The sequence below is a fragment of the Camelina sativa genome, chromosome 4 (genome assembly GCF_030686135.1).
Source record: "Camelina sativa cultivar CO46 ecotype springtype chromosome 4, ASM3068613v1".
Classification (NCBI taxonomy): Eukaryota; Viridiplantae; Streptophyta; class Magnoliopsida; order Brassicales; family Brassicaceae; genus Camelina; species Camelina sativa.
Window position 1 is genome coordinate 24,719,355 of NC_141883.1, and position 25,798 is coordinate 24,745,152.

The 25,798-nt window shown below is 36.9% G+C and overlaps 4 protein-coding genes, 1 long non-coding RNA gene and 1 pseudogene across 6 annotated transcripts; 2 read left to right on the plus strand and 4 right to left on the minus strand.

Annotated features, from left to right (window-relative positions):
• Positions 1–517: 517 nt before the first annotated feature.
• LOC104781537 (putative LRR receptor-like serine/threonine-protein kinase IRK) lies at positions 518–4,628 on the minus strand. The gene is made up of 3 exons (XM_010506240.3): positions 4,322–4,628; positions 2,380–3,893; positions 518–2,283 (listed from the first exon to the last, which is right to left on the minus strand). Exons 2-3 carry the CDS (start codon positions 3,819–3,821, stop codon positions 819–821), a joined length of 2,907 nt encoding a protein of 968 aa, XP_010504542.2. The 5' UTR covers positions 3,822–3,893; positions 4,322–4,628; the 3' UTR covers positions 518–818.
• A 3,284-nt stretch (positions 4,629–7,912) lies between these two features.
• Positions 7,913–10,058, minus strand: LOC104781539 (uncharacterized). Its single transcript, XR_766916.3, has 5 exons — positions 9,791–10,058; positions 9,610–9,661; positions 9,281–9,492; positions 9,111–9,168; positions 7,913–8,081 (listed from the first exon to the last, which is right to left on the minus strand). It is a non-coding gene; the product is annotated as an uncharacterized LOC104781539 (long non-coding RNA).
• A 1,314-nt stretch (positions 10,059–11,372) lies between these two features.
• On the plus strand, positions 11,373–12,524 carry LOC104784112 (two-component response regulator ARR17). 2 transcript variants are annotated; one of them, XM_019244182.2, is made up of 5 exons: positions 11,373–11,557; positions 11,698–11,786; positions 11,877–11,954; positions 12,071–12,144; positions 12,265–12,524. In XM_019244182.2, exons 1-5 carry the CDS (start codon positions 11,437–11,439, stop codon positions 12,359–12,361), a joined length of 459 nt encoding a protein of 152 aa, XP_019099727.1. In that variant the 5' UTR covers positions 11,373–11,436; the 3' UTR covers positions 12,362–12,524. The 2 variants fall into 2 exon arrangements, with proteins under 2 accessions (XP_019099727.1, XP_087365227.1); XM_087509101.1 differs by having other exon boundaries at positions 11,383–11,557; positions 12,074–12,144.
• Positions 12,525–17,242: 4,718 nt separating this feature from the next.
• On the minus strand, positions 17,243–18,362 carry LOC104784113 (putative F-box protein At1g32420 pseudogene; annotated as a pseudogene).
• Positions 18,363–20,365: 2,003 nt separating this feature from the next.
• Positions 20,366–22,169, plus strand: LOC104781540 (WRKY transcription factor 55). Its single transcript, XM_010506241.3, is given in 4 exon segments — positions 20,366–20,761; positions 20,856–20,984; positions 21,655–21,758; positions 21,761–22,169. Coding segments are annotated over 4 exon segments (795 nt in total). The 5' UTR covers positions 20,366–20,444; the 3' UTR covers positions 22,006–22,169.
• Positions 22,170–24,087: 1,918 nt separating this feature from the next.
• On the minus strand, positions 24,088–25,701 carry LOC104781541 (putative WRKY transcription factor 70). The gene is made up of 3 exons (XM_087510645.1): positions 25,140–25,701; positions 24,884–24,985; positions 24,088–24,703 (listed from the first exon to the last, which is right to left on the minus strand). Exons 1-3 carry the CDS (start codon positions 25,469–25,471, stop codon positions 24,238–24,240), a joined length of 900 nt encoding a protein of 299 aa, XP_087366771.1. The 5' UTR covers positions 25,472–25,701; the 3' UTR covers positions 24,088–24,237.
• Between the last annotated feature and the right edge of the window lie 97 nt (positions 25,702–25,798).

Genomic DNA, 25,798 nt, shown 5'->3' on the forward strand with positions numbered 1-25,798 from the left:
AACCAGGCTCGGTTTTTGATTCGGACGATGTGAATTTAGTTAGTAGTACATCGTTGTCTTCTATTCTTTTATTGAAACGATAAATTTATACTTCCACTGTCGTATTAATTTCTTCTTTCCCAACTCCGAGAGAGATAAACGTGGTCTGTTTCAGACAAGGCATGCTCAATTCCTCTTTTATTGGCCATTGAAACTAGGGTTCTTCTGTTATTACTCAAGAAAGCCAAAATGAATAATGTATTTTAATTACTGATTCTTGAGACGTTTCCTCGATTCCCATAATCCAATAAAGATCAGAAGAGACTAATTGATGAGTTTTCACAGAGTCCCATGCACATGGTTGAAACAAATGAAGCATCTTGAAGTTCTTTATTCAGAAAGCATCGCCACACCAAGTCACTAACTCTATAGCAGCCTTTTTCTTAATTCTTGAATTTCTTAACCCTAAGTTATTTTTTGTTTGTCTCACAAGAAACTTTATCTTCTAAGTATATGACTGCTAAAAGAAGGTTGAAACTTGAAAATGAATACTACATCTTTCTTTCATAACAATTATGATTTTAACAAGAGAGTCCCAAATTATGGAACCCGGTGAAGACAAATCCGATAAAACACTAGAATGTTAAGAACAATAAACAGAGGAAGCTACAAACAGTGAAACTGAAACTAAAAGACACAAAACATAAAACTTCAGAGATTTATCAAAAAACAAACACAGACAAGGATCTCTCTTAGACTCTTACAAACCCAAATCAACAAAACGGATTCCTCTTCGCCGGAACTTGGTAGTGAAAAAACATGTTAGTTTTGATTTTTTTTCAACTCGAACCCAACTCATCTGAGCTCCCTGAAGGGCATCTGATCATCCTCAATATGTTAACAGCTTCTCCCATGTGTGGTCTACTAGATGGAACCTGAGAAGTGCAAATAAGCCCTAGTTTTATCACTGCAATCGCTTCTTCTACCGGAAACTTCCCTTGCAGCCTCGGATCAATACATTCATCTGCTCTTCCATCTTCAAGAGCTTCTCTCACCATATCACACAGAACCACAACATCATCTTCCATATACTCCACAGGCTTTTTACCTGTAACCACTTCAAGAACCAAGACCCCGAATCCATAAACATCGCATTTCTCTGTTATTTTCACCGTTCTACAGGCAAACTCTGGAGCCATGTATCCCAAAGCACTCTGTATCTTGCTGCTCAGAACGTACCTATCTAGCATTGGTAATAGCCTCGCTAATCCGTAGTCTCCAACTTTAGGCTCACCAGAGCTGTCTAGCAACACATTGCTCGATTTGATGTTGTAGTGGATGACGTTTGATTGGTGCAAATATGCTAAGCATTTGGCTGTACCGAGGATGACGTTGAACCGGTCATTCCAAGAAAGCGAGCTACTACCTCCTGGTGCTTCGTGTAAGTGTTTATATAAACTCCCACCAGACAGAAACTCATAGATAAGAAGCTGAAGAGATGTTGTCCAGTAATAACCTTCGAGTTTAACCAGATTTGAATGCCTGAGCTTCCCAAGTTTCTTGACCTCTCTTTCGAATTCTTCCTGGGACTTGACAAGACTTGAGACAGTGAGCTTCTTGATAGCCACGGGATAGCCATCTCTGATAACTGTTCTGTACACTGCTCCAAATCCACCTCGACCGAGCTCACAATCTTTGTTAAGCAGAGCATGTGTTCCCGTGCTGAAATCAGGTTCACCTGAGAACATCACAAGCTTCCCTGAGTTGCTATCAGTAGTGGGAGATCGGCTGAAGTCATCTCCGCCTGAGAACGTAAGCGGTACAGCTGATCTTGAAACTGTTGATGCGCGCACTCTCAGATTAAGCACTGTGATGGCTATTACACCAACCACAATGGCTGCAGCAGCACTAATGGCTATTAAAGAAGATATACTAAGGAGTATTCTTTTGTGACCAGCACCAGCAGGCATCACTTCACCCGAGGAAGGATCGATAGTTGAATTAGGATTCAACACTATCGGTTTAGGGGCAACAGCGGGACAAGAGTTATTGACAACAGCACCGCAAATTCCCGGGTTTCCTGATACTGAATTCGGAGACAATCCGTTGAAGATCCCACCTGCAGGTAGCTCCCCAAAGAGATGGTTATGAGACATGTTGAAGGTGTGAAGATACCCGAGATTAGCCAACTGTTTAGGAAGAGTTCCGGTCAGTTCATTAAATGATATGTCGACTTCTTCGAGCTTTGTAAGTTTTGCGAGTTCTGGTGGAATTGAGCCTAGCAGCTTGTTATGTGACAGGATCCTGAGGAGAAAAACATGAAACATAATATACTGTTAAGACAGAATCTTTAATGAGAAAATCTTTAACTGGATGCAACTTCAAGCAAAAGAGACTTACAAAGACCGAAGGGGACTGCAATTCTTGATGGAAGGTGGAATATTTCCGGCCAACAAGTTATTGTCTAGTCTCAACTCCTCCAAAGAAACAGCTCCACCTGTTTCTCGAGGAATCGTTCCATTAAGCTGATTGTGACTCAAATCAAGGACGACCAAGTGCTTTAGTTCCCCAATGGTACTGGGGATGGGGCCGGTAAGAGAGTTTCTGGACAGATGCAAACCTTCCAAGTCTATAAGATCACCTAGACCATCTCCAATCTCGCCAGAGAAGGAATTGTGGGAGAGATCCAACACTTGGATCTTCTTGATACCTCCAGTAGAGTTATCATTCTTTAATGCAGAAACATCACGAGAACCATCTTGAAATATCAACATGGGAAGCTTTCCAGTTAGTGAATTCCCACTTATATCCAAGGCCAAGAGGTTGATACAGTTGGCTGTTGAGTCCGGCAAGCTACCAATAAGCCCATTTCCAGAGAAGTTCAGAACTTTCAATGCTAGAAGGTTGCCTATGGAGTCTGGAACTTGCCCTGTAAACTTGTTCATTGAAAGATCCAAAGTCTCAAGACTCCTCATTTCACCAATCCACTTTGGAACTTCCCCTTCTAACGCATTCTTTCCCAAGTTGAGAGAATAACACAAACTGAGCTGCTGAAATGTATCAGGTAAGCTCCCAGATAGAGAGTTGTCACTAAGATCGATAGTCTTGAGCAGCATACAGCTCCCAATTTCGCTAGGAATAGGACCAGACAAACGGTTTCTACTCAAATCAAGAGAACGCAAGTTGTTTAATCTGTCTATCTTCTCAGGAAACTCTCCCTCTAACTCATTCCTCGACAAATCAAGCGATCTTAGAGTGTTCAAAGACCAAATCCCAGAAGGCATAGAACCAGAGAAACGATTTGAAGACAAGTTTAAAGAAGCAAGAGACGAGCACGAGCTTATACTAACCGGAATCTTCCCAGTAAGCTTGTTCTTGGCAAGAGACAAAACTCTTAACGACCCACATTGCTTGAAAAACCCATCAGGTAGCGAACCAGACAACGCATTGCTGCTCAAGTCGACAACTTTAAGGTTAACAAGGCTCAGCAGAAAATTAGGGTTAATGATTCCGGTGAGATTGTTGTTGGAGAGAGAGAGCTTATGAAGAAACTGAAGCTGAAGTAGCCCACGACCAATTCGACCAGAGAGAGAGAAGCCATCTAGGGTGAGCTCAGTGACTCGATTCGTTCTGGGATGACATTTGACTCCGGTCCAGCTACAAGGAGTGTAGTCATCTTCGTTCCAAGAAGCTAGCTTTTGCTCTGGATCTCGTAAATCGGCTTTGAAGACAATGAGACCCAAAACGTCGTCGTTTAAAGGCGGGTCTAGAGATCTCACCGGAGTCACCATCACCAACACCACCGACACCAACAAGACTGTAAAAATCAGTGCTTTATGCATCTTTCCTCGACCCACACTTCTTCCGTTTTACAGATTTTAGTTGCGGAAGAGCTCCATTTTTGAGTTTTTGAGCTGAGAAAATTAGAAGAAAAAAAAAAAAAAAAAAAACAGATGAACAACAACAACAACAGCAACGACAACAAAAGAAATAGTACAGCTCAAAAAAAAAAAAAAAAAAAAACTTTTTTGTTCGTATTCAGGTTTTAGATTGAGTACAAGAAGATAACCAAAAAGAAAAAAGAAACAACGGCTACATTTGTGACCAACGGAGAGAATTGAGAAGAAGAAAAAAAAACATAAAAACAAGATGAATAAAATCAAGTAGACGAAGTAACTGAAGAAATTAAAGATTTTTTTTAAAAAAATGAGTGGAATTAACACTAGGGGTAATGTTAAGCAAAAGTCTAAAAATTTGAGCTATTAAAAAAAAAAAATAGTAGGACAGTTTCGATCTGAGAATGAGAAAAGTTACTAAAAATGAGGAACAACAACAATTTTACCTGGAAATAATTATCTTCCGGGTAAAGCTTTTTTCTCAAGGGAAGAATGTTGCAGCTCAGGCGAGAAAGAAAAAAAAACACCACCGAAGAACAAAGAAAAAAAGAGTAAGAGGGACACGAGCTTCTTCTTCTTCTTCCTTCTTCTTGGTAGGTTTTGTAGCTTTTAAAGAACAGTGAGAATTTGTTGAAGAAGTAGAGGAAGAAAAAAAAAAAAAAAAAAAAAGAAAAAAAGAAAAAGGCGAAGCAGAGAGAGAGAGAGAGTAATTAAAAGCTGCCTTTATCAACGGGCTGTAAAGAAGAGAGACGTGGGGCCCGAGGAAGGTGGGTGGACTCATTAAATCGAAATTGACACGTGTACTCATCTTGTTGGGTTTGTTTTATCCGACTTGGCTGCCACGTGGCTTTTCTTCTTTTTTCGTAGAAGTGGGGGAAATTGAATGAATAAAATGATTGGCCAACTCATTTAAGAAAGAAAGAAGCAAATATACTTATATTTGTAATTACTAAACTATCCTTTCCCAAACAAGTAGAAAACTTTCTTTATTGGGTTTTTTTTACATGCTCTGTCTTTTTTTAAAAAAAATTTGATTCAAATATAGTTCACATAAAATGGGAAATGTGGTTGGTTCTCTCATTCAGATTTTAGGTAATTTATGCAGACAGAGACAGTGGTTAAAAGTGGTCATCACAATAGATTTTGTTTAGGTAATTTATTCCCTTTTTGATGAAAGAACATTAATGTAGTTGGGTTAGGAATGAGGATGGGTGACCTGGAAAAAATAAAATAAAAATTGTGGTGCTTAGAAATCACTTGTTCATTAATAGTTTGCAACCATATAATTAATTCGTTTATGTACAAATGTCTTGTTCACTGCACCATACTTATTTATTATGGGTTTAGTAAAGTATATAGTATTTTTTTCTATAGAATTATGGGGGTTTTGAAAATTGGATCACAAGCCTAAGGATATTTGGTTGACCTTGAAAGAGCAATAGATGTAAAAATTTGGTATCTTCTGTTTGTGCAAGGAATCATCCACTATGTGAACTTTTTTTTTCTAAGAGGATGAACATGTGATGAATAACTAAGTGTCAAACACATATTGACATAAAATAAAACACTTGAAAAAAAACATATAATAGAACAATGATGATGAGAAAAAATAATAATAATATAACCCATTGAGCATGCTCTTTTGAATTTTTTTAGTTGTCTTTCTCGTTAGAGAGATTTGGTCCGAGTCAAGACATTTTATCAGACTGCGGTCTCTCTCCCTCCACACCTATGTTTTCATTTTATATTCCTTTTGACAGTAAAAATTGTTTATTTAAATAAAATGAAACTGAAAAGAAAAGAAAAAAAAAAGTGAAAAAGAACTCTCTTCCCCATGGAGGGAAAACAACCGTTCATGGAGATTTTTGGAATTTACTATTTGTTTGCATTTAAAATTTTAACAAGAAGGCTATTTTTATATATTGAAGGTCAAATTCACACAGTTTCAAGAGCTTTCAAGGAATTTTTTGGGCAGTGTGTGCCGGACCGTAGATATAATTCACATTTGCTGTTCTTCACTTTCTATCTCTATTATTTTTACTCTTTGTTTGTTTTTATGGTTGTTATTTATTTCCACATTTAATTTTTTACTCGAAACTTCATCTGTCATAACAGGATTGGCATTTAGGACCAACCATTAAAAGATGAATTTTACTTTCTGGTGTTTGGCAAATTTAATTTGTTCTGCAAGTTCCAAATTTCCTTAGTACTATTTTATTGATTCTTTTATAAAAAAAAGTAATTATTCTATGGTAACTAATTTCGTATAACATGAGTCCAACTCTTCCATTTTAGGCCCACTAAGGTATAAGTATAACCGTGAGGCAGCAGGGCTTAGCAAAGTTCTATATCCCCCTATGATTAGTGATGTTTTTGGTTTGTAAACAAGAAGAAAAAAATCGTGTTTACATTGCTTATTAACTTTGCACCCCAAATATATATATATATATATATATATATATATTGTTTATTAACATGTTTACATGTGTACTTTAATTCTTTTAAGCCAAAAATTGTTGTACATTCTTTTCAGAAAAGAAACAAAAAGAAATTGGACTTACAAGTGCAACTCGAAGCAATAACAACTACAAGGCCCATGCGAACTATGCAAGTAACAGATCGGTCAAAAGATTTCGTATTAAAAACTTGAGGTTTTCACGATAATTAAAATTAAATAAATATATTTTCTTGTAATTAAAAAAGAAGTACAAATAGGAGAATATCCAAAATCCTTAATCTATTTATTCAAATTGCCACTCAATTATTACTAAAGGAGATACTTAATTAAAATTGAAAAGGACAAAATTGACAAAAAAAAAGCATAATCAATCGATTTTATCTGTAGGGTCCGCATCTTTATCCGAATACCCACCCGATTATTACCTCCTATCCATTGATTTGGGTATTTTTTATTTATGTTGGGCTTCGCCGTTTGACAATCTTAGAAGAAGATTGGGCCTTACTTATCTGCAAAAATACAAATACAATTAATCGAGAGATTGTTTTAATGGCATAAGATTTAATGTATAAATCAGTTCATATCAATTTACGCAAATCATTGAAATTTATTATATCTCCAATCAACTTATAATCAGGGTCTCAGTTAACTAATTACATAATAGAATAATTTCTTAAAAAACGCAGAGCAATAAGCAGAACTGTATATAGAAATTTGGAATTGTTGCATGAGAAAAATAATCCAGAGTTTCTCCAGCAAAGAGCTATCTTATGTCCAACAAATAATGATGTCAACACCATTAATGAGCGCCTGCTTGCGAAACTAGAAGGTAAGCATACTATTATGTTTGTTTTCTAATTACAATCGTTACATGCTACTTTAAACCAATCTTTATAACTCTTACTCTAACAACAGGTGAAGAAGTCGTCTAAGTGCCGATAGTATAGATCCCCAAGATGTGGAATCATTAAGCAACCCAATTTTCAGTTCTGATTTCCTCAACAGTATCAAGCTTTCTGGGTTACCAAATCACTGTCTACAGCTAAAGATTGGTGCTCCAGTTATGCTGCTCAGAAACATAGATCCAAAAGGTGGATTATGTAACGGTACAAGATTGCAGATATCATAGATGGGGAATAACGTCTTAGAAGCCAAAGTTATAACTGGAGATAGAGTTGGCATAAAGTTTTGATTCCTAAGGTTATGATAAAACCAACAGATCCCAAATTGCCTTTCCGGATGAGGAGGCGACAATTTCCTTTAGTTGTTGCATTCGCTATGACTATCAATAAGAGCCAAGGGCAATCACTCAATGAAGTTGGACTCTTCCTACCTAGACCTGTATTTTCTCATGGGCAACTATATATGGCTCTATCAAGGGTGACATCGAAGAAAGGATTAAAGGTGCTAATTGTTGATAAAGAGAGTGAAATACAAAGCCAGACGATGACTGTTGTCTTCAAAGAAATATTCCAGAACTTGAAGAATTAGGCTATATTGATGTATGTAGCCTCCATGTCTAATATTTTAAATTTTTAATAATGCATTTCATTTTGTTTTGAACAAGAGAGGTACGTTTTTTCTTTGAAAAACTTCTTATAATAAAGCAATAAACAAATTTCTTTAACTATGTTTTGTTAATAAAATAATCTTTCATATTGTAGTAAAGAAACTAATATGTCATATTGTAGATCCGAAATTGATCTCTTTCCCACCTTAATCCACAACTAAATTCACGCCCATTATATCTGTAAACAAGAGAGATATATTAATACTGCATATTACACATTATTAAAATTTAAAAGTACTAATTACAAATAACTGTTAAAGGTAAGTAAATATAAATTAAAAGACCATAAATTGAAATAAAAAAGGGAAAATTACCAGAACTGAAAATATTTCATAGATGATAAACTACTAAAAAGACTTCTTATCAAATTACAGAAAATCCGCAAAGTTTATGAATATTGTATATGTTTTCATTTGCAGAATCTCATTACTACCGTAAATAACGAGATATCATTTACTTAATAATCAAAACCTTCCAAAACTTAACGAAAGAAATTATACACTCTAGAATAGTATAAATAGGGACATTGTCAAAGAGCTACTCATCAGACACATTTCTTAGTTCCACTCCACTATTCTTGTTATCACTCAAACTCTCGGTATGGCTACCAGCCAAATCAACAAAAACACTCAACATCCACTCCTTTCCGCTTGGTTTGATCTGAACAATCAATGTTCATATGCAAGACAACTCACTTTCGAAGATATTCCAAGATTTTATTATTGGAATCCCAAAGAAAAAAATTCATAAGAAGGCCAAGAAACATCAAGAGACTAAGGACAACATATGTTTCAAGTAAGATTGATGGTGATATATATTTGAAACTCCTATTCAGGTATATCAAGGGACCAATAAGTGATGAAGATATGAGGACATACAATGGTGTGATTTACGATTCATACAAAGAAGCATGTTTGGCGAGAGGTTTATTAGAAGAATAAAATGATAATGATCACAATCCATCTACCTGTTTGTTTTTTATCTTCTTAAAATTTCTATTCTAGATAGCTTTCTGGCTTAATTACATCAATAATAAAACTTTCATGTTCTGTTTATTTCTGTCAAACGAAATCCAGAGGTTTACTAAATCCATCTCAGCCAAAAATACTAAAAATTACTGGCCAAATAAATTATTTGTAACAAAACAAGCAGAAACAAAAATGGTGTCCAATAAAATCTTGAAAAACTTAGCAGGAGAATAACTTACTAGGATTGTGTAGAGATTTGTATTTTGCTCCACTTCAGATTTTATAAGGTAGTTTAACCTAACGAAAAAAGCAAAATTAGCAGAGAAAATAGGCAAAGTAGACATTATATTTGTTTAAAGAAGATGATATATATAGCTGGTGTTAAACCACAATTGTTTTGCATTCTTACCATTGATTTGCTTTCAATACACTAGTATGTTCATAGTCCTTCTTCAATCCAATTTATGCAATTCCAATGAGCGCCTAATTCGAAGAAATTAAACCCTGTCAAAAGTAAATGGTTAACATTAGAGTTTCGGATTCAACAGAGTAGATGTAAAGACAGAATTTAAAGGGGTTCCGGATCCTTATCTTTCATTTAGGCTTCTTATATTTGTTTTCCTGTTTTTAAGAACAAATCAACAAAAAAGGAAAACAGAAAATTCAAGATAAATCAGTATATTAATTCGATTTAAACAACAAGAAACCAAAAATTACAAATTGGAAAAAGATTCAAACCTGGTAAAGAAGACCCATATTCGATCGAATACGTTTGGAATCCACACCTAATCTATGACGAAGAATAATAGAATATGTTAATGAGGAATCCATCCTTACATAATAGATTTAGTAATTGAGGAATCTACATCGAATCTATGACGAAGAAGGAAAAAAATGAATTAAAAGATCAATCTATTACCTTACTTATCCATTGATGTCGAAATCTGAAAATTACAAAAAGACAGATTATCGGATAATTCCGATCAATTTTGTGTAATCGGAGAATTAAAAAAAGACAGATTTTCGGATAAATCTGTTGATGGAGCTTTTACTGGGATTCCGAACTGAAAAGATCATTGCCTCAGAGATTATCGGATTAATCCGATCAATGATGTTGATTCAATTTTTTTTTGATCAAGAAAACTCTCTCGGTAAATCGTTTCGACTATTCTTGATTTTTTGTTTTCTTTCTCCCGATAACAAAATTAGAGGATAAGAGTGTTAATGCGCCAATTTCGGATTCACAATAAAAACCCATCTATTTTACTGATCAACATTTATAAAATTATGGCCCATTAATTCATTGTTTATGTTTCATCTATACTAATATTACACAATACATTATCTTTATGCTCATAATAATACAGAGTAAATGAAATTTTAATTTATTTCAGATTATAGATATAAATAAACAAAAAAGAAAAAAAAATTATAAAAAAACCCAGACGTATTATATTTAGTTACAATCATATTAAAAATATAAAACCAAAAACTTTTCTATTTGCCAGATAATTTATTTTCAAAGAAAAAGGAACATAATCATTAACAAATGGATTTCAGTTTAAGGTTTCTGAAAAAAAAAACAACCAAATATCTACATCAGGATTGTAACACCATCTAAAGCGCGTCAAAACACCATGTACACATAACTTCATTACTAAATAAATAAATAAACCAATGTTTATTACTAATAATAAAAATATTCAAAATATAAAATTTTACCATTCACACTACTAATGTGTCATATATATTAGAAAGCCACTTTTACTTCATTTTTACACTTTATTTTAAAACTACATAAAAAACAACTATAACTTGATATTATTAAAAAAAAAAATATTACTACACATTTCTGAAATAAACATTTTAAAAAAATTTGGTACTTACAACTTTAAAAAACTTATTTAAAAATTTATGTAATCTATATACAAATAACTTTAGCATAATTTAATTAATATATATTGAATAATATCAAAACTATCCCGCGGTATACGGCGGATTAAAACCTAGTATATATATAAAATACACCGAACGGTCCCACAATTTTAAATTCAAAAACTAAAATTCTAAAATATATTTATAATTTTCAGAGAATCGGAGGGGGGGGGCTTCGTAACTGAGATTCTGATAGAGATTTGTGATCCATTTTGAAATAGAAAAATGATTATAAAATTAGCATCTTCATTATTCGCACGATTAGAGAAAGCCAAACAAATGGAAAATAAAAATTAATATTTAGATTTTGGTTATCATCGTACAAGATCCCAAAAGCACTGTCACTGACATAAACACCAAGTTTCTTACCAGTTTCCAGAGAACAAAAACACACAACTTGTTTTTTCTTAAATAATAAGAAAAATATCGAAAATCATATCAAATCAGCTCTTGATAATATTGTTATCTTATATATCCATATATAAATTAAAAATAAATAAACATATTACCACAAATATTGTATAATTATATATTCTTCATTCATCAAAATCTTTTTGAATTTTGTCAATTGTCTCTTTCTTCGTTCTTCATATGTAAGTTTGTCTCTCTCTCTGTTTTCTTTAGGTATTAATGTCTGCAAGTGATTCTTGTTCATCGTCAATGGAGGAAGAGCTTCATGTTTTAGCTGTAGATGATAATCTAATTGACCGTAAACTCGTTGAGAGAATCCTCAAGATCTCTTCTTGCAAAGGTAATATATAATTCTAATCTTCAATCTTTTTTGTTTTTTTTTCCTTATAAATTTCAAGAACCAGATTCTTCCATGGTTATGGTAACACTGCCTCTAAAACTTTAACATTGTTTCTTCTTCTTCTTCTAATTGTCGTGTAGTAACAACAGCAGAAAATGGGCTTAGAGCATTGGAGTACTTAGGATTGGGAGGGGATCCACAACAGAGTGATCCAGTAACTTCCACCAATGTAATAAGCTCAATCCTCAGTGCACGTTTTGATTGGTTTAGAAAGGATTCAACTGTGTAAACCATGTTGGATTATATTTTGTGTTTTCAGGTAATGAAGGTGAATCTTATCATCACTGATTATTGTATGCCAGGAATGACAGGTTTTGAGCTGCTCAAGAAAGTGAAGGTGTTTAACAAATTTTGTTACAAACCATAATAAGTGTCTTATTGACAAGATCCTCCACAGACTAACAAAATCTCTTGCTTTGTCTCTCTGTTTCTATGGTTTTTGGTTCTTGACAGCAGGAGTCATCGAATCTAAAGGAAGTACCTGTTGTGATATTGTCTTCAGAGAACATTCCTACTCGCATCAACAAGTAATAATTATATATCATTCGTAAAGACACATTGCTTAACTAATCGTTCTGTTTTTTTTTGTTTTTTGTTTTTCTTAGTGGTGAACTAAGATCCTGTTATTTTCTTGATTGATATTGCAGATGCTTAGCGAGCGGTGCACAGATGTTTATGCAGAAGCCGCTGAAATTATCGGACGTAGAGAAGCTGAAATGTCATCTCCTAAACTGCAGAATCTGAAGATTCATTTTTGTTTTCTTTGATATAAGAGAAACTTAAAGATTATTGTGTTCCTAATCGATGACAAAGGTCCTCGTGATTATATTAAAAGCACTTCCTGTTCTTTAACATTTGTGAAGACAAGGCCTAATAAGGATCTCTCTCAGTAAATTGATTTCATGAATTAGAAATGTTAACCGGGTCAGATTTTGAGGAATCTTAAAACCACAAGATATGTCTAGCATTCAACATTAGATAATATTAGATAATATATACCTGAATTCAAAATCAACCCACCATATAAGACAAAAAATAAAAGATTCTAACTAAACATTCTAATACAAACACAATGTGTTCTCGACATGGTCTGGAACAGTCCACATTATAGTTGGCATGTAATATTTGTTGTCTGGATATAAGCCTTCGAGCTTAACGTACCTCATACTGTTTCGCTTCGGGTCATAATAATATGTTAGTTAGATAGTTAAGATCCTTGTGATCTTCGATATATTTGGACATAGGATATCTTTAGAATATTTCTCTAGCATAGATATGATCTTGGATTCGATCTCATCTGTATTCACTTATAACATGGTATCAGAAGCCCTAGCCTCCAGCTAGTTTGCTCGATTCTTCTCCGCTCTTTCATTTTTTTTTCTTCTCTCTCTCTTTGTTTCTCACTTCTCTCTCTTCTTGTTCTTCGATTTTCTTGCTCTGCTCCTCTCTCTGTTTTTTTCTATTCTTCTCATCATATTTTTCCGCCGGTTAGCGTCTAGTACATCGCCATGGCCGACGCAACTCAAAAGTCCAATAAACCGTTTGGCATCTCCCAGATCAAGGCGTACATCCCCATCACCCTCAACATAGCCAAACTTAACTATGACGTGTGGAGAGAGCTATTTGAGACTCATTGTCTCAGCTTTGGTATTCTCGGCCATCTCGACGGCACATCCACTGCCACTCCGGCGACCCAACAGCAGTGGAAAGAACATGATGGCCTCGTCAAAATGTGGATCTACGGCACGATCTCCGAATCAATCTTAGACACCGTTCTTAAGACAAAGTCCACCGCCCGTGAACTTTGGATCACCATCGAAGAACTTTTCCGTGATAACAAAGAAGCAAGAGCGATGGAGTATGACACCGAACTTCGAACTCTCACTATCGGTGACTCCACCGTCGCCGACTACTGCAAACGCCTCAAGACACTCTCCAATCTCCTGGCAAACGTTGACTCTCCGGTTACTGACCGCCAACTTGTCATGTACATGTTGAATGGTCTCAACGACAAGTTCGACTCCATCATCAACGTAATCAAACACAAATATCCTTACCCATCGTTCACCGTTGCTCGATCAATGCTCCAACTTGAAGAAACTCATCTCTCCAAACATGTGAAACCTGCTCCTAGCCCACCATCCGATACGTCTACCCCAAATATCCTCTATACCACGACGGACCAACAATCTTCGCGAGGACATCACTCCGGTCACCAAGGTCGCGGACACAGAGGTCGTGGTCGCGGTGGTCGCTAGAACAGAGGACGTGGCCGCTACAATAATCACTGGCAATATCAAAACCCACCATGGGGATATGGTCAACCACCCTACCAGTCTCCATATTACGCACCACCACCCCCGTTCTACGGCTCGACACCACACATGGCTTACCCCTCTGTTCCACCGGTTCAACCTGCACACCACCAGCCCCGTCCACATGGTGAAGCTCACGTCACGCAAATGCTTCCTCACTCTCCCACACCTCTCACATACCACCCACATGCGCTAACCAACGCTCTCCAAACGATGACCATTCAGGATCCGAATGCAACTCCTTGGGTCATGGATACGGGTGCCACCAACCACATCACCGCTCAACCAGGTATTCTACGTACCACTTTTAATTCGAGTCATTTACCTAGTGTCATTGTCGGCAACGGGTCCTCTGCTAAGGCCACTCACGTTGGTAATGGCCTCTTACCAACACCCTCTCGACACCTTCAACTTCGTAATGTTTTTGTTTGCCCTTCTATCATCAAAAATTTGATATATGTCCGTCGTTTTGTCACTGACAATAATTTGTCTGTGGAGTTTGATCCGTTTGGTTTTTGTGTCAAGGATCTCCCGACCAATACCAAGCTCCTCCGCTGCAATAGCACGGTCCCCTCTACTCCGTCACTCCGCACACAAATTTATCCCCCCCCCCACAAGCATTTGTTTCAGTTCCTCCTAGCAGCTCAACGTGGCATCACCGCCTCGGACACCCTAGCAATACAATTCTTCAACGTGTTCTTTCCTCTAATAATTTCCCAAGCACTAAGACCGACTTGACAACTTTGTGTCAAGCGTGTCAGCTTGGAAAACACGTTCGTTTTCCATTTTATTCATCAAACAATACTGTCTCTCAACCATTTGATTTAATTCATTCTGATCTTTGGACATCTCCGGTTTTGAGTATTAGCGGTTTTAAGTATTATCTCTTATTCTTGGATCATTACACACATTTCATATGGGTTTATCCACTGCAGCGAAAAAGTGACGTGTTTGGCAAATACCTAGCCTTCTCCGCTTTCGTAAAGACACACTTCAACCGCACCATCAAGACACTTCAATGCGATAACGGCGGTGAGTACAACAATAGGGAGTTCCTGTCGCATCTATCCGCCGTCGGCAGCACCGTACTCTTCTCCTGCCCGCACACGTCTCAACAAAATGGTCGGGCAGAACGGACACTACGTACGATCAATAATCTCGTTCGCACCTTCCTTCATCAAGCCTCTCTACCACTGTCGTACTGGGTCGAAGCTCTCTACACCGCCGTTCACACAATCAATCTCCTCCCATCCTCGGCGATAGACAACTACGTACCATATACACGGCTGTTCGACAAACCGGCTCGGTACGATCACCTCCATACGTTCGGTTGCTTGTGTTATCCAAATGCATTGGCCACGTCTCCCAACAAGCTTGCCCCACGGTCCACACCATGCATTTTTCTAGGGTATCCAACACGTCACCGCGGCTATCGCTGCATGGATATTACAACCCGTAAAATCATCATTTCTCGTCATGTTACTTTTATTGAATCGGTGTTTCCCTTCTCGGTAATTTTTCATGCCTTTTCTCCACCGATTTTGGTGCCTAAACAGATCCTTCCAGTGCCTCCTATTCCACGACTTACCATCACTCCACCACCGGAGCCTACTGTCCCAAATATCATTCCCCCCACACACCCGATGGTCACCCGTAGCAAAAGTGGTATCTCCAAACCACGAGTTCCACTATGTGTCCACACAGACATAGTTTCTCCTTTACCAACGTCTCATATTCAGGCCGCGAAGGATCCCGTTTGGAATGATTCAATGTCACAAGAGTACAATGCTTAAATTAAAAGGCGTATGTGGGATCTTGTGCCCCGGCCTGTTGCTACTAACATTGTGAAATCTATGTGGATTTTGAGGCATAAGTTCGACGCCAACGGCAAGCTCACACGCTACAAGTCACGGTTGGTTGCTAATGGTAAATCCCAACAACTCGGAATTGATTGCGACGAGACATTCAGTCCCGTGGTCAAACCAGCGACCATTCGTGCTGTCCTCCATGTCGTTGTTGCTCGGGACTGGCCGTTACACCAGTTGGACGTCAAAAAAGCTTTCCTCCACAGTGATCTTCAGGAGACAGTCTACATGCATCAGCCTCCCGGGTTCGTTGGCAAGACCAAGCCCAATCATGTATGTCTGCTCCGTCATTCTTTGTATGGACTCAAGCAGGCTCTTCGCACTTGGAACACACGATTTGTTACGTACGCTCGCAACATTGGTTTCAAATAGAGTGTTTTGGATCCTTCGCTGTTCATTTACCACCATGGTTCGTACCAAGCCTACCTTCTCCTCTATGTGGATGATATAATCATCACTGCCTCGTCCGACCATCTACTACGTCGCATTAAGTCCTCCCTTTGGTGTGGAGTTTGAGATGTCGGACCTTGTATTCCTCCACTACTTTCTTGGCATCTCTGTCACACGCAACAATGTCGGTCTGTTTCTCAGTCAACATACTACATAGAGCTGGAATGACCAACTGCAATATCAGCTCAACTCCTGTGGATACGAAGTCAAAGCTAGCAGCTGCGGCAGGTGAACCGGTCAAGGATCCTTCTCTCTATTGGAGCCTCGCCGGTGCTCTCCAATACCTCACCTTCACTAGCCCCGACATTGCTTATGTGGTTCAACAAGTATGTTTGTTCATGCACGATCCACGGGAATCACACCTCACTGCCTTAAAACACATTCTCCGTTACGTAAAAGGCACCATCTCTCATGGTCTTCAGATTCACCGCTCCCCCGTCACTGACATGGTCGCTTATACCGACGCCGACTGGGCAGGATGTCCTGACACGCGCCGCTCCACATCTGGTTACTGCGTTTTTCTCGGTGACAGTCTCATATCCTGGTCCGCCAAACGTCAAGCAACAGCTTCCCGTTCTAGCGCTGAGGCCGAGTATCGTGGTGTTGCCAACGTCGTCGCCGAAGCAACTTGATTACGAGGTCTTCTTGCTGAAATGCACATACTCATACCCAAGGCCACTCTCGTGTATTGCGATAATGTCAGCGCCATCTACATGTCCTCTAATCCGGTTCAGCACCAACGAACAAAACACATTGAAATAGACATTCATTTTGTTCGTGATAAGGTGGCCATCGGCGAAATAAAGGTGTTGCATGTGCCATCCGCTCACCAGTTCGCGGACATTTTCACTAAGGGTCTACCATCTCCGCTGTTCTTGGACTTTTGGGACAGTCTCAACGTCCGCTCCTCCGGTGCACCGACGGTTCGACTGTGGGGGCGTGTTAGTTAGATAGTTAAGATCCTTGTGATCTTCGATATATTTGGATATATGATATCTCTAGAATATTCCTCTAGCATAGATATGATCTTGGATTCGATCTCATCTGTACATTGTATCCTATATATACTTTGCCATCGTGAATAACATTCTCGACTGATTTTCACTTATAACATAATAAAGGAGACACGACAAGTCATCATAGAGGTATGAATCATCGACAAAAGCAATCTCACCAGCACGAGTAGCACTTGAGATGTGCCATTTTTGGAAACCCTCCATCTCGTAAAAGAAAATCCTCGACCATCCTTTCGTCTTTTTCTCAACATCTTCCATAACCCAAATTTCCATATGTTTTTCGCAGCACACGAATCCTAACTTCCCTTGGTAATTTATCAGAGTCGAAACGTGATCCCTCAATGTTTTTGGAGCCTCGACATGGTAAAATTTCTCACGCCTTAAGTCAAAACTCATCAATTTAAATTTAGAAGCACTATTGTCATCATGATCCCATGCTAGGTAATGAATACTCCCGTTGATCGAAACTACACTTGCCCTTGGAAAGTGATATCCAACGCCTTGGATTGTTCTCCACTCCTTAGCCGTGGGATCTCCCAACGTGAAAAATTTACAAGCCTCCTCCATATGGTTTAGCGGTATGAACAATGCTTTGTATTGATTCTCGAAAGGTTCGTATCCGAAGAAGCAAGAGGCCATGTCGTGAGATTTCGTATCTGGTAAGTAAAAGGACTGCCTTGTGGTAGGATTATATATAGCTGCCTCATTACTCTCGTTTGACCAACAAAAAATCAAGCCGCGGACGTATTGCCTCATATTATCAGGGATTAGTAGTACTGATGATATTTTGTCAATATTCCGAGGGCAAGTATTAGACGAGAAGGCTAAGAAACAATCCTTGTTAGGGCGTACAGCGTGCTTGCATAAGACATGGGCATCACGCGGAGGTTGAGTCAAAGACCGAGCCACGATCGAGTCTATGAAATCTCTACGCCTGCCGATAATGGATGACCATTGCTTCGAAACACATTGGAACCTCACAAAAGTTTTTTAGTATCTCCACAGTCACATCCAGAGCTATATCGATTACTACGCCATGACGAAGTCTTGTTGGCGATGGTGAGTTCTCGTGGCTATTCTCCTCACGTCCTCTCTTCATCACCTCTCCTCTATTTCGTTTTATGATATAAATAGATCATTAGGAAGAACAACTAGGGCGGGGTTCTTATATATATATAGGGGATATATGCTGATATGCATGTTGATACATATTTTTATTTTTGAATTATAATATTTGGTAAAAAAAAAAGATATCGTATATATCAGAATATTAATAAATTGTGTTATTGTGTTAGAAAGATATCGTATATATCAGAACATTTATTTATCTAGAGATAGAAAGCGTAATTGTGTTATTAAAAAATTATATCAAAACACACCGCGAGAATCAAGCTAGTTGTAAAAAAAAAACTTGAAGATAGAAAAAAATAGAGGAAGAGAAATAAGATACAATTTTTTTTTATATATATAGCCAGTATATCATGGCGTGGCTTAAAGTTAGGAATTTTAGGATTCAAAGAATAGATTAAGAAGAAAATAAAGCATCATTTAGACTTTTAGACAATGTTTACTTAATTAAATTGTTATAAATAAATAAATAAGCAGCTTATAGAACTAGGTAGAAAATAAGGTGTTGTTACATTCTTTTAGGACATTACTGTGTATTGTGATTTTAAAATACTGTAAAAGTTTTGTTAACTAAATTTTGTTTTTAGTCTATAGTTTTATACTATGAAAACTATGGTTATATTTTTTTCTTGATTCCTATGGCCTCCAAATGCTTTGGTCGGGCTCGTTTGCTAGCAAATTACTGTAGACATCATAACGACATCCTAAATCACTTCCTCTTCATAATGTCTCCTTCTATTTTAGTCATAATACTTGTTATCAGAAAGTTTAAATTATCAATGAACTTCGTGTGGTTTTTATGTATTCGAGAGAGACGTCTTGATGTTTCGATAAAGGGGAAAAATTAATGGGACTTTAGCCTTTTTGGGTTGTCGTTTAAAACGTTTTGGGCCCATTAAGTCTGCGTATTGGGAATCGACTGGATTAATTGTTTTTGTTTTATTGACATAAAACTCAAAATTCAATAGCCAGAGAAACAACTCATTCATATGTCATAGTAAGAATTTATTCTCACAAGAAACCAATGGAATTGGAGACACGATCATAACCTATACACTTTGATATTTTTAGTGTAAGTGGCGTTGCCACCACTGCAGATACTTACTTAAGTACAATATTCTACTCCACTTCATTGTAGATGGTTGAGATAATCTCTAGACAGACCATGCGAAGAGATATTTTTATATGTGAACGGTACAAGTCTGGTTCTATCAACGATCATGTGATTGAAGTAGATATTTCAAATTAGCTTCGACCCCGCAAGAGAAAAAAGAAGAAGAGTCACTCACATATTTTGGTTATATTTTTTTTTTTAACTTGTGTCAATCTCTCTTCTTTTTAGGTATTCAATTGTTCAACTGTACTTTTTTGATCAGCCAATTATTTCAACCTTGAAATCGCAAGTATTTTGCCTAGACTTCTCCAAGATCGCCTTTTTAATTAACGTTGAAAAAAAAAGGAAAACCTATGTATATAAATATTGAAAAGAAGACCATGACTTAGTCAATGTGACTGCTTCTTTCTCCTATCGTGTTTATCAAAACACTTACCCTCCCAAAAAGTTAAATTAATTTGTCGGACGATAGAAAACATACTCTCACACCTTCGTTAACCAAAAAGAGAACATAGTCCTTATCTTCTTTTTGTCACATCCATTAATGTAACTAGAAATAAATATTACCAACGTGTTTGTTGTGGAGTAAGTTTTAGTTTAATTAATCCATGGTTTTGCCAATATGTCAACACACACAAAAAAAAAAGAGAGATTAAAGACGAAGGTAATTATATAATTGGAGACTGTATTACGTACGTCGCATTCTGAAATATTTCACAATCTTTGATTTGTTCAAAAGGGAATCAACATAGGATCCAACCTTTTTTTACGTGTTATGATATAGTTGTATATATGTGTGTATGTGTATATATACAAGTGTAGAGATGTCTCATATCCACACACAAAACAGATCAGAGATCACGAAGGTAAAAAGAAGTATTACGTATGTTTGTAGTGTGAGTAAATAAATATATATATATAAAGGCGCATAATAGAACGATGGAGGAGATAATGAGAATGATCTTCAACGGAATCAATCTGGTTAAGGAGCTTGAGTTCAGCTTATCATCACAAGAGCCGCCAGAATCAGATTTATCTAATTCTCTCGGCTCGATCTCCACTTTATTCGGAGACGCAAACGAGCGGCTTACAATCCTACTAGCGTGGAGGAACGCTTTGCGTCAACAGGAACCGGTTCGAATGATGGATATGACGATGCAGACAGGACCGGATTTGACGCAGGACCACTGGTTAAGGTGCCCTGTGATGCGGACAGTCGAGTGTATTGATACGTCGAGGCCAAGGCATCGAAAAAGGTAAATTATCAGTATTACAAACATTTATTAATGTATACGCATGTGTAAATTGTTATTTGTATATATGTGTTTTCAATATGAAATTAATGCATAGGAAGAAGGATACAGGAGGAGAAGAAACGGTGCTGGTGGCGGCGGTGGGGAGGATGGAGATCCCGCCGGACGACAATTACACTTGGCGTAAATACGGTCAGAAGGAAATTCTCGGTTCTACATTTCCTCGGTAAATTATACTATTGTTTACGTAGTTGCACATTCGTTTGTGGCCCTTAATTTATTTTCACTTTTTAGGTTTTGAAAATGGTTTTATTGAAAGACAATTAACATTAAAAAATGGTTTTATAAAGCCTCTTGAATTTATCTTTTGTATCATTTGATCCAGAGACATGGGGTCGTTATGCAAATTAATTTAAGAAAAAAAATTGCACATCTTTTTATTTTATTTTTATGCTGGCCAATTAAATTAGTTTCTTTATATATATTTTTTGTTTAGCCGAAATAGAATTTGATTTGGACATATACTCAAGTAGTTTGTATTTATATCGTTGTTGTGTTGTTATTTGGATCCATCGCATGATATTTGTTATTGGACCAACAAAATAATTGTTTTGGATTTGATGAACGCACAGAGAACTTTTGTATTCGATTCGATTAGGTTTTCGTGTTGGATAAACATAAAACCTTGTATGGTATATACTGAACAAAACTAATAATTAGTCTTTTAAATATTTTTATTTAACCTAATTAAATTTTGTTTAAGTTTATATTGAAAATTGTTACTGTTTCAGTTGGATTTAATCAAATTTTTATATGTCCTATATCTAGTTACTAATTAGTAGAGTTACTCGGAGTTACAACTTTTTATAATACTAATTAAATACCAAAATTTGTAGGGCGTACTATAGGTGCACCCACAAGAAACTATACAAGTGCCCGGCGAAGAAGCAAGTGCAACGGCTCGACGAAGATCCTTATACGTTCCGTGTCACTTACCGTAGTTATACACGTGCCACTTCTTCAACAATTTCCCGATCTCATCAGCACATGCCACCACAACAACTGCCAACGTACCCGCCATCGTTAACTTGGCCGAAGCTGTGATTGGCAACATGGACTCCGTTGTACCATTATTGGGTGAACCCTACTTTAACCATCATCATTGCCTCGTTCCTGGAGATGATGCTGATGGCGACACGTGGAATTCACCTTCCCAGAGATACGACATGTCCTCCGGTCCTAGTTAATTAAGCTTTTTAAGAATCTAAGTTTAAAACTGTTATGTTTATGTTTATTTTTGTTTAGTTAAGGTTTAATTAATGTTTTTTATCATTAGATCCTTTAAATAATGTTTAAGTATAGGATGAAGAACGAAATCCATATAGAAAAACCTTTTGTTGGGTAAAAATAATTCATCGACTAATCAACCTGTAACAGTTGTTAAACCATGTGGCCGATTGTCTAAAAGAGCTAAAAGGTTATTGATGATATGTAACCGGTTGTTCTAGACAACCTTCAAAGGATCATAAACAACCTGCAAAAAGGCCTACCGACATATACAAGAAACCCAATCCTTTGTCTTGGAGGATAAACAACCGACAAACAACTGGAAACTTACCATAAATAAAATGGGAAGTTATTAAAAGGAAAAAGGAAAGGAAGAAGGCGGTTTCTACAAGGAATTAGGGTTACGAAACCTTATAAATAAACGATCTTTCAAAGGTAGAAGGGGACACGAAAATAAGAAGCAAGTATAAGAGACGCAGCAAAACCACAACAACCGACTTAAGAACAAGATTAGGGTTCTAGTTGATTAGTTGTGGCTTGTTTCTTGTACTTGTTATCAACATCTTGATCAATAAAGAGATACTTTTCGACCTAGATTTCTTGTTTTCCGTAGACTTTCACGAACCGGTTACTTTTGCTCAAACACACCTTTTAATTAAGTGGTGTGATAAGAGTAAGACTTGAAACATATATTTGCTTAGTTTTAGAAATAAGTTATTATATCGAAAATATCATCATAATTTACAGTAGTTTTGATCATATTCACAAAACGCTTCATTACTTTACCAAATATTTGCTACTAAGATTAGTGACAATGATTATGAAAATATAACTTTTTGTAAGTTTTTTATTTTCCATGAAAATATTTCATATAGTTTAAATGTATGTATTTTTATTCGGTGAAAGTATTCATTTGATTTCTTTGCATCTTTATGTATGTTGAGCATGATACATTTAAAATCATAATGATAATTAACATATCAAAGAGTTTCAAGAAACTAGCTAGAAACAAAGTTTTCATCATAAAAATCCAGTGTAGTTCCGTGTAATAAACGTTATTTCCCCCCCCCCCCCCCCCCCCCAACAAGTCCTTACAGTAAATATATACTTTCATTCTATCGTATATACTATAAAAATCACAAGTTTCAGAATCTGATGAGAAGCTTGTTGGGGGTTTTCTTTTGTTGTGTTGCAAGCAGTGAATCAAAAACCAAAGGGAGTGTTTCATTTCTTTCTGTGTCACTTGTCTCATGTCTTGTGTCTCGTCCGCTTTTTGTCCCTTTGTCCAATATTTTTTTTGTCTTTTTATTAAGAGAACACGACACTTATCCCTAAATAATAGGGACACTTTTTAATGTAATGTTTCCTTTTATATTAATACCCACCCGATAATACATAAGATATAGCAAAACAAAGAATAGAAAAGGACCAATTCGTCGAGTTGTATTTTGTACACATGTAGTCGCTACTTGAGAGATGTTTAAGCCCTCGCGTAAAAGGCAGTGAACAGTCCTATATGCATTTTTCTCTTATTTTCCTGACTATTTAGCAATAATACTTGTAAACAAAAAAAAATCCTAAACCCTAGTTGTTAATTTGTTATATATGTATATACTTGTAATTATGTATGTATATCATAACGATCAAATAATTTGTTATTACTGCGTAAATTAGAACTAAGGGCTTGGGAATGTTAACAATGATATACCGATATAGACTATAGTAATAGAGGGGAATGTTGCTACAATTAGTGTGGATTTCTTGGCACTCCAAACGCTTACCTCTCCGCATACAACTTTCTTTCGCATTGGTTCGTTTGAATTGATCTTTCGTTGACAAAAAAAAAAAAAAAAAAAAAATTGTTATTTGTGCATTAATTAGGGGAAGGGAAATAGGGAATCTTGACAAAAAGATAATAATAGAGGGTAGCAGCGGCTAAATTTTTTTTTTTTGGTTGAAGCGGCTAAAATTTTATAGTCAGTACTCAGTACTACTCACTACTCAGTAGACGTCGTCTTACGTCTAACTAATTCGACACCATATTGCAAAAGAGAAGGATTGTTATTTATACTACTATATGTACAGTACAGACTACAGAGACACCCATTGGAGACGAGAACAAAATATATATGCGTTTTCCACTCTACAAGCCTAATGATTAACTCATGGCCTTAGTCTATAGTAGTGTAAACTCAAGATAGATTCGAACATGAATTGAAGATAGCGTAGTGCTCATTGTCGCTGAACTCGAAATCGCCGCCAGCTCCAAACATCATGAGCTCCTGATGAGAACCCAAAACATCGATAGATGTACTAGTGTCCCCACTAGCGTAAATGGCCTGATGATGATGATGATGATCCTCTTCGAACACTATTTCGGGCCACACCAACGCCGTGGACGAACCATGAGGACGATGATTCTCTTCCTCCTCCTTCATCGAGGTCGTCAAACTAGGACTCTGGTGCTCTTCCATATCCATGGTGATCTCATCATGATGATTATCACAAGCCTTGACCTCGGGTATTGCTGCGTTGGTGTTGCACGTGTGGCTTCCCATGTATGTGATGCTGAACATCCTTGGTTCGAGCTCCACCTTCTGGACTTGCTTTGTTGCCTTGCACCCTTGAGTGTACTTGTGTGTGCACCTAAAGTAACTTCTGCAAAACATAAATTAAAGAAAAAATAATTTAGGCCAAAATTTATTATATGCCACAACCAATTAAGCTCAGACCACATTGATGGTAGATATAATTGCGGTCCATGTTTAATAATACCCGGCAACATGTCACATACGAATATATGTGATACACAACTATGTACATAGGGGTAAAAAGGACCTTGGGAATTTGGCATTAAGAATCTCCTTCTGTCCATATTTCCTCCAAGAATATGTGTCCTCAAGTATAGGCGACTGTTTAGTCCACGTCTCGGATCTCTTCCTGCTCATAATATTAATGAAAATTTATTAATCATATGGCTCTTAACCTACTTATGATTCTTGCAACCAAAGCTAAATATTTTGTTTGTTTGTGACTAACCAAAACAGTAATTAAATCCTAGATGATCTTTTGGGAAAAGAAATGTGAAACTTACTTTCTTTTGTAGCAGCCTCTTTTGCCCTTAACGGGTCCCAATCTTTTCCGACTATCGCCGGAATCTTCAAACTTGCCGTCGTTGTCGCATGAAGCATTTTGAGAGCCCTCAACGGCGGCAAGAGAGGAGGAAGAGGAGGAGAGGGGTTCGATGGAATCAAGAATGGAGATGGCCTTGTTAAAAGTCTCTAAGATTTTAGCCGCTAAATCTTCCGCTGAACCCTGACCCGACCCGGGTTGAGAGAGGAGTTGCTGAAGCTTAGTGGCGAACTCATGGCCTTCAACGAGGTGGTAGTTCATAACTTTAAGCTTTATTGCTTTGTTAGTATCCATTTGTTGAGTTTTAGAAAGTTTTTGGTGGTTTTTTTTCTTTCTTTCTCTCTTGGTGTTGTTTGTATGATTAAAGGGAAAGCAGAGAAGTGTGTGTAAATATAAGGTGGAAAAAAAGAATTGTAATGATGCGTTTGTTTTTTTGTTGGGTTTCTTTGATTTTTTTTTTTTTTTTTTGGAGAGAGAGAGAGAGGGAGGAAGATGTGAGGAAATGAGAAGGAAGATAGAGATAGATGTGCGAGGAAATGAGATGGAACTTGAAGTTATCCACCCTTTTTTTTTTTTTTTTTTTTGCTTGTGGAGCTTCCTGACGTAAGCTCGATGATGTAG

Bases quoted from the DNA above. Each gene is read 5' to 3' on its own strand.
- LOC104781537 (XM_010506240.3), bottom strand. From the start codon at position 3,821: ATGCATAAAGCACTGATTTTTACAGTCTTGTTGGTGTCGGTGGTGTTG. The intron at 2,284-2,379 runs GTAAGTCTCTTT...TTTTCTCCTCAG, and splicing joins TGCAGTCCCCTTCGGTCTTT to GATCCTGTCACATAACAAGC.
- LOC104784112 (XM_019244182.2), top strand. From the start codon at position 11,437: ATGTCTGCAAGTGATTCTTGTTCATCGTCAATGGAGGAAGAGCTTCAT. The intron at 11,558-11,697 runs GTAATATATAAT...ATTGTCGTGTAG, and splicing joins CAAGATCTCTTCTTGCAAAG to TAACAACAGCAGAAAATGGG. The intron at 11,787-11,876 runs GTAATAAGCTCA...TTGTGTTTTCAG, and splicing joins ATCCAGTAACTTCCACCAAT to GTAATGAAGGTGAATCTTAT.
- LOC104781541 (XM_087510645.1), bottom strand. From the start codon at position 25,471: ATGGATACTAACAAAGCAATAAAGCTTAAAGTTATGAACTACCACCTC. The intron at 24,986-25,139 runs GTAAGTTTCACA...TATTATGAGCAG, and splicing joins AGAGGCTGCTACAAAAGAAA to GAAGAGATCCGAGACGTGGA. The intron at 24,704-24,883 runs GTCCTTTTTACC...TATGTTTTGCAG, and splicing joins CTTAATGCCAAATTCCCAAG to AAGTTACTTTAGGTGCACAC.